General features: G+C 38.9%; 1 protein-coding gene across 1 annotated transcript; it reads left to right on the forward strand.

Annotated features, from left to right (window-relative positions):
• The first annotated feature begins 9,019 nt into the window (after positions 1–9,019).
• LOC102486554 (interferon-induced transmembrane protein 3) lies at positions 9,020–9,463 on the forward strand. Its single transcript, XM_006162424.1, has one exon. The coding sequence runs from the start codon at positions 9,020–9,022 to the stop codon at positions 9,461–9,463; it is 444 nt and encodes a 147-aa protein (XP_006162486.1).
• Positions 9,464–16,336: the final 6,873 nt, after the last annotated feature.

Below are 16,336 nucleotides of genomic sequence, written 5' to 3' on the forward strand. Positions count from 1 at the left end.
TTTCTTATGTCGCGCCTTGGAGTCTAATAAGATCTTTGCTAGGTTCCGAGTTTGGTGGTCATTAGCTTTGGCCTGTTTTTCCTCAGGGGTTTTCCAATTATTGTAAACCTTTTCAGCCACTGTAATTAAATCTTGAATATTTTTTTCCTCCTAGCCTATTTAGTTTCTGTAACTTGCATCTAATATCCTGCGTTGCCTGGTTAACAAAAGCCATAATGAAGGCCAGTTTGGCCTCAGTGGCCTCTGGGTTCATAGGAGTATATCGCCAGAAGGCATCTGTGAGCCTTTCTAAAAAGGTAGCAGGACTTTCTTCCCTTCCCGGTTGAATGTCTCCTACCTTAGCCAAATTGGTGGGCTTTTTGGCAGCCACTTTGAGACCTCCCAGCAAAATCTAGCAGTAGACCTGGAGCCTCTCCTTACCTTCCACCATGTCCCATTCTGGCCAGGATGAAGGGAATTTGGTGTTGATTGTATCAGGATTGCCCATGGACTGGCCGTTATCACCCATAACTAGTTCAGGGGCTCTAGACAGGATTCGCTCTTGCTCCTCGGTGGTGAACAGAATCTGGAGGAGCTGTTGGCAATGATGACATGTCAGCTGGTGGGTAAAAGGAACAGTTTCTAGTAAGGCTATATGCTCATTAGGATTTTTATAGAACTGGGCATTTTGGTTTCTCCAATTATATAAGTCACTGGTGGCAAAAGGCCAATAGTGATAAGGCTGGTTTCCATCTGCGTCCGGTAGTCCTGCAGCGCGGAGCAGCAACACAATTGAATTTGCTGGTCCAGCCTGTGGAGGCAGAGTCCCCCACCTCTTGCAAGTGCTAGCGGCAGAGCCCTTGTTTTGCTCGTCAGCTCCTGGGCTGGGCTGTGGCACGGATTGGGCTTCTCCCCTTCTCATCCCTCCTTCTGCTCTTTCTCCTGCCCCTCCTTCCACTCTTTCTCCCACCCCTCCTTCTGCTGCTTGCACTGGGGCTGGGTAGGAAGGAGGAAAGATCATGCCCTCTTCAGTTCATCCTTGGAAGATTGGGAGGGGGGTTAAGAATAAGATCTTCCCATACAGTTATGTACGGGATTTGGTCCAGATGTCCATGTCCACTCCAGTATGGTAAACAATATTTTTTACCTTCTAGATGGTTTTTAAATCAAAGGTCTCTCCCAGGGACCAGCCGACGTTGCGAGCCTGCCATTCCACTGCACAGAGAGTAACAAACTTTCATTTATTAACATCTAGACTAAGGTTATAGGCCCTGATCTTAACATCCTTGAAATGGTCTGTCATAAGCGTCAGAGGGGAAGTCTGAGTCTGCCCCATTTCCATCAGAAAAACGTACACACCCACAGAGATAGGTAACAAACACATGGACAGGACAAATGTGGCTGTGCATATGTTCTTCACCGAGTGAGGAACGACTCTAAAGTGGGACAATGGCGCGTGCTGTGGGAGTGACCCGCTATGTCCCTTCAGAACAACTAGGGGTACTCTGTCCCCTCCTGGGGGTCCTAGAACGTCTTCTAGGACCCTAGATCAGTGGCTTGCCAGCACGTCCGCTAGACTGTTTCCGATCTATTACAGAGTTAGGGCCCTCAGAGACCGAGCAGGAAAAACACAGAGACAAAGGAAACACACTCACTGACTGTTATCAGTCGACCCTCTGGTTTGGGGATCCTGGGAGGAACTTGGGGAATTCCGGATGAGCCCCCAAATGTAGTGTCCTGGTCACAAAGTTCCCAAAAGACCACCAGGGTGCTGTCCCAATGGAAACACACAAGGGTCGTTTTTATTCAGGCTCAAGCCAGGACTCCCAATATTACTGGCACAGCAGGTCAGAGTTGAGAGCCCCAGTGTTAGTTGGGCTGGGTGTTTATTTGGCTGTTAGGAGGGAGGTCAAGGGGTGCTAAGGAAAGCACTCAGGTGACAATAACATTGGTTGTAGATTAGAGGGAATGTAGCTGTCTCTGGTTGATTGGTTATTAAGCTGTTGAGTTAGGCAAAAAGTTACTTTAGGTTTCTGGTATCTCTTTTGTTTCTTTCATTGCTCAGTCCTGGTGGAGTGATGGTCTCATGACTTTTCTACATATCCAGCTCGCCTTTTAAAATGGTGCCATCCCTCAGTAAGGTGGGACAAAATGGAGTTGTGGGACAAAATGGAGTTGCTCTGGTTCTGCTCTGGTCCTTCAGGAGTAGGCAAGAACTTCTTAAATATGACCCCCAAAACACAGGCAGTAATTCCAAAAATAGATAAGTGAGATTACATCAGATTTAACAATTTCCACACATCAAAAGAAACAATAATTACAATGAATCAGCAGTCCTCAGAATGAAAGAATATAATAACAAACTATGCCTCAGAAAAGGGGCTGATAAACAGAATATACAGGAAACTCAAACAGCTTACCCCCAAACAAATAATCAACTAAATTAAAAGATGGACAAATGAGCTGAACAGACAGCTCTCTAAGGAAAACATGCAGACAGCCAAAAAGCATATGAAAAAATGTTCAACATCCCTTATCATAAGAGAGATGAAAATCAAAACCACACTGAGATACCAAATAACCACAATCAGAATAACTGAGATAAAAAAAAAGAATGATAAGTGTTGATGAGATTGTGGATAAAAAAGGGAACACTCCTACACTGTTGATGGGAATGTAAATTAGTATAGCCACTGTAGATAGCAATATGGACGCTCCTTGGGACCAGCAGTTGGCGTAATGGCTATGTTGCTGGACTCCCACGTAATCAGCCACAGTTGGTGTCCTGGACCCAGTGGCTTAAACTCATGCCAGGCGTGTGTGTGTGTGTGTGTGTGCCCAAGACCCCAAGAAGACAATGGAGGAGAAGGGATTGTGGTGTGGCCATCCCCCCAGGGGGTGATATCTTACTTTCTGTCTCTCTGTCCTTCTCTGTCTTTCTGGTGAGCACACATGCCCTATAGGAAAAACCTCTCCAAAAAAATAAGAAAATAAAACCAATATGGACGTTCCTGAAAGGTCTACAAATGTGATTACCATAGGATCCAGCAGTTTCACTGCTTTTCTACTTGATGATAACATGTATAATATCTTTTTTTTTTGAGAGGTTTTCACTATAGGGCGCATGCACTCGCCAGAAAGACAGAGAGAGACAGAGAGATAGAAAGCAATAAATCACCCCCCCAGGGGGGATGGCCATGCTGCAATCCCTTCTCCTCCATTCTCCTTTTGGGATCTTGGGCACACACGCACACATGCCTGGCTTGAGTTTAAGCCACCGGGTCCAGGACTTGAACCACGGTCGACTACGTGGGAGTCCAGAGACATAGCCATTACACTAACTGCTGGTCCCGTAACATGTATAATATATTTAACTGGACTAATATACAGTGTATTCATACTGGGGAAATTCATATTGCTTGCTGTAATAATATACAGTGATTGAATGTATTAAAAAAGAAATATTAAATAAAAATAAATAAATAAATCGATGCCAAAAATAGCCTTTGACAAAATTCTACAACTGTTCCTGATAAAAGCTCTCAAAAATAGTAGAAATAGAGGAGAACTTCTATCTTACTCAGCTCGGGCTTCTATAATAAACTACATGGACTTGGTGACTTAAACAATAATTACTTTTCACAGTTCTGTAGGTTTGGAAGCCTGTTATCAGTGTGCCAAAATTATTAGTTTCTGATGAGGGCCATCTTCCTGATTTGTGAACAGCTACTTTTTTGTTGTATCTTCACATGACAGGATGAATGGTAGAGGGAACAAGGAAGCTTTCTGGTCTAAGAAAAGTTTATTTCCTTTGAGAGAGAGGGGCACTTTTTATAGGATCTTCATGCCATGATTCTTCTTCCAACCCTGCAGCCAGCCAGGCAGACTTAGGACATGAACCTGGAGCCATTTCATATGGCCCCAGCATCACATAGCAGCAACCTCCACCACTTGTGCCACCATGACTGGGCCTCTCATATCTTCTTATAATGGCATTAATCTCATAATGAGGAGGATCTCACTCTCATGAACTCATCTAAACCTAGTTACTTCCCAAAAACCTCACTTCACACTGGGGTTAGCGCTCATACCATTGCATTGGGAATTAGGGCTTTGTTGTGAATTGGGGGTAGAGGGCAGGCACAAACATTTCATCTGTAACAGCTTAACACCGATAAGAAACATCTACAAAAAAACTATAAATAATATAACTAATATATTTAATGGTCCTAAAGTTGGGGATGAGTAAGGATGTCTGACATCACTACTCTTATTCAACTTGGTATAGAAGCCCTATCTGGACAAATTAATAAAGAAAGTGAAGAAGTTATATATACTGAAGAGAATGAAGCAAATCTGTTCTTACTTGTAGATGCAATGTTGGTCTAATGTAGAAAATCCAAAGAATCTACAAAAAGAAATCCCTGGCACTTGTAAGTGACTTCAGCAAGGCTACAGAATAGAAGCTCAACATACATATATATTATATATTATTGACACTCTGAATGCAGAAATTAAAATTATGTAAATTAAAATATGTAAAAATAGTCTTAGCCAGAACCAGCAGGTAGCATGGTGGTTAAAGCGCTGGACTCACACATGGCACCACAGGGCCAGGGGCTGGAAAATCATGCTGGGTGTGTGTACATGAGTGCCCAAAATACCAGGAGGAGAATGGAGGAGAAGGGATTTTAGTGTGGTCACCGCCCCCCAAAGGGGTGATTTCTCATTTTCTTTTCATTGTCTTTGTTTCTCTCCAGTGAGCACACATACCCTATGTCAAAAACCTAAAAACAAACAAACGAACAAACAAAAGCCTCAGCCACAGTAGCACATGCTGGTAGAAACTGCTACTTATTAGGCTGAGGCTACATGGGAGGCCTAAATTTGATCCTTGGCACCTCTTAAAATCTGGGGTGTGGCTGTTTGTATGTCTTCCTTAGAGAGCTGTCAGTTCAGCTCATTTGCTCATTTTTTAAAAAAAAATTATTTTATTTATTATTTATACATTCAACTGTATATCATTATAACTTATAAAAATAATTTTCCTAGAAAAATACACTGTATATTAATCCAGTTAAAGGCAAGTGCTGATGAGGCTGTGATGAAAAGGGAACTCTCCTACTCTGTTGGTGGGCATATAAATTAGTCCAGCCACTGTGGAGAACAATATGGAGGTTCTTCAAAGATCTACAAACAGAACTACCATATGATCCAGCAATTTCATTCCTGAGTATCTATCCAAAGAATAGGAATACATTCAGTCAGAAAAAACACTTGCACATTTATGTTCATTACAGTATTATTTACAATTGCTAAGACATGGAACCAAACCAAATGTCCAAGAACAGATGAATGGATTGAATGGGTTGAAAAAGAGTGGCACATATACACTATAGGATATTTTATAGCTATAAAAAACAATGAGACTTTGGCATTTGATATTAAATAGACAATTATGGAAGATTTTTAAAATTTATTTATTTTTTTCTTTAAATTTATTTATTTACATTCATTCACTATACAATCATCACAGCAAGCAAAATGAGATTTCCCATCCAGAATACACTGTATATTGGCTCAATCAAGCACATCAACATACGTGTTATTGTCAACAAACAATTTTCTATTTCCTATTTCCTGTATATTTTGTTATTTTTTTCCCCCCCTTGATTCCGTCTCCTGAAATCACTAGTTCTTAGTAACCATGAAGGGGTCTTCTGTAGGAAGATTTATTGCTAAATGAAGCAAGCCAGACTATGAAAGAGAGGCATTGTATATTCCCATTTAATATTTACTGGACGTCTGCACTCTATGGCACAAACTGAAAAATTGGAAGGTATTAAAGTATGGAAAGCAACTGTGGATACTAGTGGTAGTATGGGGGGAGGGAGGAGAGCAATGGGAAAAAAAAGAAGCAAAACATTTAAGGGACACAAAAATAGAAAAATATCTGTTTATGAGAATGTGTATAGTAATTTCTTTGACTAGACTAACATACAGTGTATTCATGCTGGGAAAATTCATTTTCAAAGTTATAAAGATATACAGTGATTGGATGTAAAAAACTTTAAAAAAATTTAAATGTAATTAAAACTTAACAATGGAAAAAATAAAAGACCACGTAGTGAACAAAATTAAATCTGGGCCTATGGCCCAGCTACTGGAGAAGCTGAGGCAGAATGTGACATAACAAGACCCTGTCTTAAATAAATAAGTACATATATTTACATATAGACATAGATATGTTTGCATGTATGTATATGTAAAATATTTCAATTTAAAATAAAAATTTTCAAAAATTTAATGCTTAGGAATAAAAAGAATAAAGCATGTACATGTATACTGAAGACTACAAATGCTGATGAAAGAAAACAAAGAAGGCCCAGCCAGAGGAAGGTGTTGCTGTGCAGTGGTAGAGGCCACATGGGAGGCCCAGGTTTAGTTTCTGGCCCAACCTAAACAGTCTGGGTATAGTAGTGCATACCTGTGTTCCTAGATAACTGAGAGGCTGGGGCAGGAGAATTGTGATGTGTGACATGGCAAGACCTTGTCAAAAAATACCTATTCATCTTTCTCTCCTCTCTCTCTCTCTTTCTCTCACTCTCTTTCTCTGACACAGAAGTCAAAGAAGATATAAATAAACCGTGAGACAGTCTGTGTTAATTGGTTAGAAGACAACATAGTAGGACATCTGTTCTCCCAAATTGATGCACAGATTTAATGCAATTCAAGATTCCAAGCACAATTTCTTTTTGTAGATATATACAAGAGAGCTAGAAATGCTGTAGTGTGTTGAATTATTGATCCCCCCCAAAGATATGTACACATCCAAACCTCTGAAACCTGTGAATGTGACTTTATTCAGTAAAATGATCTTCATAAATGTGATTAGGTTGAAGATATTCAGATAAGACTAGCCTGGTTTCAGGAACCAACGTGAGGAATGAGTAGCCCCGAGTTGCAGCCCCCTCTTCCAACCTCACTATCCTGGCCCATAGTTAGAAAAGTAGGAGGAAAAAAGTTTTGTTTTCAATTTTCTTGTGTTTTTTTTTCTTCCACTTAAAAAAAAAATCCTTTCTTTGGCTAATTCTTTACTCTCCTCCTCTGACATAGGACAGGGGCATTACAGGGAGACAGCTACATCTGAGGTGCTCTGCTCATTTTTAATTTTTTTTTGTCTTTTTTGTTTTTTCGTCTCTTTATTTTATTTTTTTCGATTTTGTATACTCTAATTCTTCTACCTTACATTCTCATTTTGCTGTTCAGCTTCCACTCAGTGAATGTATAGAGAGGTCTAGGTGCATAGTAGCCAAGTCTCTGAATTTTGCTAGGCTCAGTGAAATCTTCACCACCAGTGAACTAGGGGCAAAAGGGAGATACTCATCTTCATAAATCTGACCTCAGAACTCCTACTGTGAGTACCACCATGCAAAACACAGTAGAGGAGAGAAATTGGCACAGAAATACATCACACTAAAGGGAAACACAGCTGTGAGTTTCTACAAGCTCACAGTTGTAGAAACCTTCTCCAATAAATTAGCCAAAAGTGAATATATAGCCAAATGACCAAAAATAGGAAAAGAACCTCTAGTAGGAGAAAACCAATGATACATCTCCAAAAAAGGAACACAGTAATTTGTCTCCAAGTATGAAAAAAATCAGGAAATTAGTGAAATGTCTCGAAAAGGTATTAAAAATATTTATAGTAACAAAACCCTATGAGATGTAAGAGGAAGGAGACATTGAACTCCAGGAGATGTGGAAGTCCTTTCATGACTTGAAGGAGGAGATAAATAATATAAAGAAGAATCAAACAGACCTACAGATGATGACTGTAATACAGGAGATCAAAACCTCCCTTCAAAGTATTAAAAGCAGATTAAATTATGCAGAAGATTGATTCTTGGGCATAGAAGACAAAACCTCTGACCTAGAAAAAAAATCACCAAAAAGAATGAAAAAATAACCCCCAAAATAAGAATGATATACAGGAAATAATAGATACCCATTGAATGCCCAAACATCCAAATAATTCATATCCCAGAAGGTGAGAAAACTAATAAGGGCATTGATAATCTATTCCAGTAAATCCTGAAATAAAACTTTCCAAACCTAGAGAAACATTCAGACTCAAGAAATACAAAGGACCCCAATATATTCAACCCAAGAAGACCCTCTCCATGGCACTTCACAGCCAGATTGGCCAAAATCACAGATAAAGAAAATATTCTAAAAATGACAAGAGAGAAATGACGAGTTACTTACAGGGGTTATCCCATTAGGCTAATATCAAACCTCTCAGTGGAAACAATGCAACTAAGGAAAGAATGGGAAGATATATTCAAAGTGTTAAAAGAAAAACAATTTCAAACAATATTACTATACCCAGGAAGACTATCCTTCAAATGGGAAGAAAAGATAAAACCATTCTCTGATAAACAAAACATGAAGAATTTATCAACATCAGACCAGCTCTTCAAGAAGTACTGAAGGAAGTACTATACCTGGAAGACTAAAGGGAGACTGACAGACATAAGAGAACAAAAATCAACCAAGAAACTGCAACATAAATGAATGAAAACTCCATGTTAGATAGACATTAGATAGACACTTTTTTTTCAATATTTTTGGTGCAAACCACCAGTTATGTATTCACTTTCCTTGGGAAGTTTTAATTTGATTTCTTAATGTTTAAGATTCTATCTCCAATTGTGCTGTTTTTATACACAACAAAAGTTATTGTGACCCAAATTTTAAAAATGTATTTGTGCTAATGTTAAATTCTTTGCATGTTGTAGAAAATACTTTGGAATCATTTTTAGAAAAATCAAGTTTCAGGTTGAATCTGTTTCTTTTCTTTTTTAAAATATATTTACTTTTCATGTACTTCTGCTAAAAAGAAAAAAAAAAGTGCTGAGTATTGCCACAATTTTTTATAAAAGAAAAGAATGGAAAAAGGGAAATCGAAACAACTGTAGGACAGCAGATCCCAGCACGCACCCAACATCTGGACCCTGCCACTGGTGCCATGTGCGCCATGAATCACACTTCCCAAACCTTCTTCACTCGCGGCAACACCGGCCCTCTCCCAAACTATGAGATGCTCAGGGAAGAGCATGAGGTGCGTGTGCTGGGGGCGCCCCCACCTGCGGCTCCAGTGGCGCCCACCGTGATCAACATCCACAGCGAGACCTCGGTCCCCAACCATGTGGTCTGGTCCCTGTTCAACACCATCTTCATGAACTGGTGCTGCCTGGGTTTCATCACGCTCGTCTACTCATTGAAGTCTAGGAACAGGAAGATGACGGGCGACGTGATCGGGGCCCAGGCCTATGCCTCCACCACCGAGTGTCTGAACATCTGCACCCTGGTCCTTGGCATCCTAATGGTCACTGCCATCATCATTTGTTTTATTATCAAACCAGCGATAATCCACCAAATGATTTCAGAGATGAAAAAATATTTTGAAGGCTTCCAGTAGCTGCTCGTGGTCCCTGCCAAGCCCTTCTGGCCTGTGTCTGGCTGTGGCCATGACCTCCCCTGCACACCCAGCACCCTCGGCTGCTCCTGAACTCCTGCTCCCTTTACATGACAGTTTACACTCCTGTGTTTGTCTACAATGGGATTCAATAAAGTGCACATGTGGGGGAAAAAAAGAGAATGATTAGACTTTCTGACATGTTGAAATTATATGATAATCATTGTCAAATGTGAAATGGTGTTTAGCTCTCTGTGTATAGAAATTTGTATAAATGGGTGTTCCAAAATTGTATGAGTTTCTTAAATATCTGTTATGTAAAAGAATATTATTAGACATATTTGTAATGCTAAATAGTTCTAATGAAGTTTGTCACAGAAATGATCAAATTTGTCAATTTTGAATTATAGTAAAATCAGAGCTTGAACCACGGCCATTTTAAGTTTCATTGTCCATAGTTAATTGCTTTATTCTGATGCTCTTTCTAAAACAATTTTTAATAGGCTAAAATCCAAAAATTGCCTTTTTAAAGGACATTAAGGAAAAAGATTCTATTATAGGTACTCTTGAATATAGGTTTTTGATAATGTTGAGATCATATTTATGAACTTTCAGGATTTAGACAGAAATATCACAATAACACTGCAAACTCAACAGAAGAGAGATTAATTACATGAGCCTGAACTGGTGAAAGAGAATTTTATGACTTTTGACTAAAACATTATTGCTTTTTCTCTATGCTTTGTTTTCCAGATTTGAGAAATTTTGTTTCCTTTTGAGCTGTTAATAGCTTCAACAATTTGTTAAAAAAATTATTTTTTTGAAAACAGAACTGAAACATAAACCTTTCTCCCTTCCTGACCCCTCCAGAATTGGAAAGTCTTTATGAGTACTCTTATGTTGTAGCAGTATGGTTATTTGCATACATTCAAGAATAGCTGTTGCCTTGCATCAGAAATTCAAAACATTGGTTATTGCCAAGGCTTTGACTGGAATGTCATATCTGAAGATATGACCAGAAAGGTAAGGAACTGAGGTTTATCTCAAGAAAGGCAACAGAAGCTTTTGGAAAGATTGCCTGGTACCATAAACAGTTCTGCTTGGTAGGTAAGTAAAAGAATGTCATTTCCTGACAGGTCCCAAAACTTCCAAGTACAGACATAGTCAGATGGTGAATTCCTGACTTGGCTTAGTAACTTTGGGAAGCTTTATAAAGAGTCCAATCTGAAGTTCCTTATAAAAGTTCCAGTAATGCCAACTAAATCAAGTAGAATTCTTATTGGGCTTTGTGCAAATAACAGACAGAATTGAGATTAAACTTATTTTTAGCAAATAGTTTATGCTTCTCTTTTGTAGATGAGGGAATGGAGAGAGAAAAAAATTGTTCCAGATGACAACTATAATGTAATTGCTACTAGATTTTAGCTCTGTCCATATTGTTTTTTGAGTTTTTGGTATCTGCCTACTGTTTGGACATAACCTTAACCTGTTTCTTGGCTTAAAATCTTAAGTAAATTTTTCATAACTTTTTTTCTTGGATTTGGATTCAGTAAAGCTAAATGGCTTTTCTTGAAATTAAATAATAATTTTGATGATGATGATGATAGCAAACTAAAGACAGTGTAGGATAAGGGTGAACAATGGGGAGGCAGGGAGGAAATCAAGGGGTTTATATAAAGCACAACATTTAACAGACACAAAAATGGAAAATTGCCTGCTGATAGTAATGTGTATGATCATATCTTTGACTGGACCAATATGCACTGTATTCAAGGTGGCAAAATTCATTTTTCATGCTGTAAAAGTGTACAGTGATTAAGTGAAAGAATAATAGGGACCAGCAGATGGTGTAATGGCTATGTCGCTGGACTCCCCACGTAGTCTACTGTAGGTTGAGTCTTGGACCTGGTGGCTTAAACTCACACCAGGTGCATGTGCGTGCGTTCCCAGGATCCCGAGAGGAGAATAGAGGAGAGGGGATTGTGGTGTGGCCATCCCCCCTTGGGGGGGTGATTTCTTGCTTTCTTTCTCTCTGTTTCTCTCTGTCTTTCTGGCGAGTGCACATGCTACATAGCAAAAACCTCTCCAAAAAAAAAAAAAGTAAATAAATATGTTATCAAAAAAAGAAAGAAATACTATCCTGGTTTATCAGAGTGAGCCCTAAATTCAGCACAATTTTACTTATAATAAAAATAATAGTTCTACCCAAATGAATTTATGAATTCAATGCAATTACCATCAAATTGCTAGCCTTCATAGAAATAGAAAAAGAAATCGTAAAATTTGTCTTGAATCACAAAAGGCCTCATATTTCCAAAGCAATACTGTACAAAAAGAATAAAGTAGGCATTTTACTTCTTGACCTCAAGATATATTACAAAGTTCTGATAATCAAAACAGCCTGATACTGGCACAAAGTCAGGCATGTAGACCAATGGAATAGAATCGAAACCTAGAAATAAACCCAAAAACATTAGGTCCACTGATTTTTTTTTTTTTTTTGGAGAGATTTTCACTGTAGGGCACGTGCGCTCGCCAGACAGACAGAGAGAGACATAGAGACAGAAAGCGAGAAATCACCCCCCAGGGGGGATGGTCACGCCGCAATCCCTTCTCCTCCATTCTCCTCTCGGGATTCTGGGCACGCACGCACACGCGCCCGGCGTGAGTTTTAAGCCACCGGGTCCGGGGCATGAACCGCGGTCGACTACGTGGGAGTCCAGCGACATAGCCATTACACTAACTGCTGGTTCCCAGGCCCACTGATTTTTGACAAAGGGTCCAAATCAATCCAGTTGGCAAAAGAAAATCTCTTCAGCAAATGGTGCTGGAAGAACTGGGTATCCACCTGCAGAAAATTATACTAGACCCCTATTTCTCACCATTAACAAAAATCAACTCAAAATGGATCCAATTTTTAAATGTAAAGCTTTGGGGTTGGCAGGTGGTGTGGTGTTTAAGGGTGCTGTACTCCCACATGGCTGACTGTGGTTTGAGTCCTGGACCTGGCAGCTTGCTTTCTCACTTTCCCTCTCTCTTACTCTCTCTCACTCTGTCCCTCTGTGGTCAAATTAAAATAAATAAATAAAGTTGAAAATTCTTTAAAAAATGTAAAACTTCAAACTATAAAACTACTGGTGGAAAACAGAGAGGAAACTGTTGAAGACATTGGAGTAGGCAAATACTTCTTAAATAAGACCCCATATCACAATAGACAATAATTACAAACATCAACAAGTGGTACTACATCAGGCTAAAAAGCTTCTGTGAGCAAAAGAATAATTAGACTGAAGAGACAATCTTCAGAATGGGAAAATATATTTGTAAACTATACCTCAGATAAGGCACTAATAGCCAGAATATATGGGGAACTCAAGCAGATTAATCGCAAAAAAATAAACAATCCAATTTAAAGATGGGCTAATGAGCTGAACAAATAAGTCTCAAAGGAATTTATACAAACAGCCAAAAAGCATATGAAGAAATGCTCAACATTAATTATCATAAGGGAAATGCAATCAAAACCACTTAACCCCAATCAAAATGACTAAGATTTAAAAAGATATAGAATGATAAGTGCTGGTGAGGCTGTGGTGAAAAGGGAACCTTCCTATACTGTTGGTAGGAATGTAAATTAGTACAGCCACTATGGAGAACAATATGAAGGTTCCTCAAATAGCTACATATAAAACTACCATATAACCCAGTAATTTCACTCTTAGGTATTTACTCAAAGGTTAGAAAAGCAGTCCATACACATCCATGTTTAAAGCAAAATTATTCACAATTGTTAAAACATGGAATCAAATCAAATGCCCAAGAACAGATGACTGGATTGAAAAAAATTAGGCATGTATATGCTAGGAAATACTACACAGCCATAAAAAACAATGAGACATTGACATTTGATACAAAGTGGATGAATGGGGAAGAATTAATGCAACAGGAAACAATCCAGAGTACCAAAGAGAGAACTATGGCAGAAACTGAAAGATGGGTAGGTACAATAGTAGGGAGGGTAATTGTATACCAGAGACAGTATAAGAGGGGGTGTATTAAGCTGGGGAAGTAATGGGGTGGGTTTGGGGGGGGTTGGAAAAAATTTAGCAGACACATAAATGAAAAGTTATCTGATAGTACCTTTGACTTGACTGGTGTATACTGCATCCATGCTGGAAAAAAACATTTTGTACAGTGTAAAAAGGCACAGTAATTAAATGTAAATTTTAAAAGTGTAAAATAAAATCTTAAAAAGAGAAAGAAGTAGTGAAGACACAGATACAAAGGAAAAGACCATATAAATATGGAAGCAGCAACTGGAGTTATGCAGCCACAAACCAAAGGACACCTGGAGCCATAGTAATCAAAACTGTATGGTCTTAGTGAAGAGAGACGTGTAAAAAGGCACAGTAATTAAATGTAAATTTTAAAAGTGTAAAATAAAATCTTAAAAAGAGAAAGAAGTAGTGAAGACACAGATACAAAGGAAAAGACCATATAAATATGGAAGCAGCAACTGGAGTTATGCAGCCACAAACCAAAGGACACCTGGAGCCATAGTAATCAAAACTGTATGGTCTTAGTGAAGAGAGACACATAAGTCAATGGAACAGAAAAAGAACCTAGAAACAGCCAACTTCTTTTTGATAAAAATGCAAAGAAACTTAATAGAAGAAAAATAGTCTATTCTTTAACCAAAAAATGCCCAGAAGGTGTGTGCACTGGCCAGAAAGAGAGATAAAGAAAGATAGAAAAAGCATCCCCTCAATGCGGTGTGACCACACCACACCGCAATCCTTTTTCCTTCATTTCTCCATCCTGTCGGGATTTGTAGCACACACGCTCATGTGCCCTGCATGTGTTTTAAGCTTCTGGGGCTGGGATTTGAACCATGGTTGACCATGTGGGATCCAGCTCCATTAACCACTAGGCTATGGGGCCAGCCCAGAAAACCGTCTTTTCAACACAAAGTACTGGAGCAATTGGCTGTTTATAGACACAACCAAGACCTCATATCATATACCAAACTTAACTTAATCTGGTTTATAAATTTAAATGTAAAATATAAACCTGGGCCAAATTATGACTATGATGAGATATCTCTAGATATCTTTCAGAATAGTTAAATAAAAAGTAATCAGGGCCAGCAGGTGGCATGGTGGTTAAGGCAGCTGGAATCCCACATGGCTGGCCACGGTTCGAGTCCTGGACCTGGCAGCTTGCTTTCTCATTTTTCTTGTCTCTCTTTGTCTCTCTCTGGTCAAATTCAAAATAAAATAAAGTAAAATAAAATAAAACAAAATAAATAAATAAAATTAAAAAAGAATAGTTAAATAAAAAGTAATAATAATACAAACTGCTGGCAAGACTGGGGAGAAAATGGATCTGTCATATACTGCTGATGAGAATATAAAATGGTACAGCCACCATGGAAAAATAGATTTTTAGTTTTTTTTTTTTAAAGAATTATTTTTTATTAAGCTTTTTTAAATTTTAATTTTACCAGAGAGAGAGAGAGAGAAGGAAAGTGAGAAAGCAAGCCGCCAGGTCAAAGGCTCGAACTGCAGTTGGCCATGTGGTAGTCCAGTGCCCTTAACCACCATGCTACCTGCTGACCACAGTTAAGTTTTTTTTTTAATTATAAATAAACTTAAACATTTATTTATTATGTGATCCAAACAATTCCATTCCTAGGCATTTACCCTAAAGAAATAAAATATGTTTGCACAAAAACCTGAACACAAATGTTCATAGCAGTTTAATTTATAATAGATAAAAACTAGAAATGACCAAAATGTCCACAGACAGAATAGAGAACTACTCGTACACCCATACAATGAAATACTACTCAGCAATAAAAAAGGACTGAGCATTTGAAAGGCAAGTAACTTGTAGGGACCTCAAATGCATTACATTGAACATAAAAAGCCAGTCCTAGAAGGACACATTATGTCAATAGATAAATAGTTCAACAAACTGTGACACATTTATACCATGAAATACTACTCAGCAACCAAAAAGAGTAAAGTAATGATACATGCAACAACTTGGATGAGCCTCAGGATCATAATGCTGAATGAAAAAAAAAAAAGCCAATCTGAAAACTTAGTATACTGTAATATTACATGTATAAAATATTCTGGAAATAAAAAATTATAGAGATGGAAAAAATATTGGTTTCTAGGTGTTACGAATGGTAGTGCAGGAAGTGAGACTTGTAACCATGAAGAAGAAGCACAGGTTAATACCTAGCTCTGTCTCTCTCCACAGACTCTCCTTGCTTGCCAGCAGGTGCAAAATCCACCTACAGGCTTCTGGCCAGCAAGGGATATTGAGGGAGGGTCACCTCTGACCCCCATCCCACTTCCAGACTCCCCAACCCAAGACTCCACCTCCTAGACTCTCCTTGTCTGCTAGCAGGCACAAGGTCCATCTACAGGCCTCTGGCCAGCAAGGGATATTGAGGGAGGGTCACCTCTGACCCCCACCCCATGTCCAGACTCCCCAACCCAAGACTCCACCTTCTAGACTCTCCTTGCCTGCTAGCAGGTACACTAACACACAGCGCGTAACTTTTTCTTTATTTTTCCTCTGTAGTCTTCCATTTCGTTTCATATTATCCTCTCCTCCTCATTTTTTACCCTGCCAGAGAGACTAGACAGGTCTAGAATCATATATCTGAATTTTCCTAGTAAAGTAAGTGTCTCTGGGATCCTCTCTCGTACTGATCCACCTGTGAAAATGGAGTTACTGCTTTTTAGACGCCTCAGTAGAATTCCTCTCTTGAGAGCACATTGGTAAAAACAACAGAAGAGAGACTTCAGCAAACATCTATTCCCATCCAAAAGGAAACACTCTTACTCCTAGTGGGAGAAA

The sequence above is a fragment of the Tupaia chinensis genome, unplaced genomic scaffold (genome assembly GCF_000334495.1).
Source record: "Tupaia chinensis unplaced genomic scaffold, TupChi_1.0 Scaffold139962_1, whole genome shotgun sequence".
Lineage (NCBI taxonomy): Eukaryota > Metazoa > Chordata > Mammalia > Scandentia > Tupaiidae > Tupaia > Tupaia belangeri.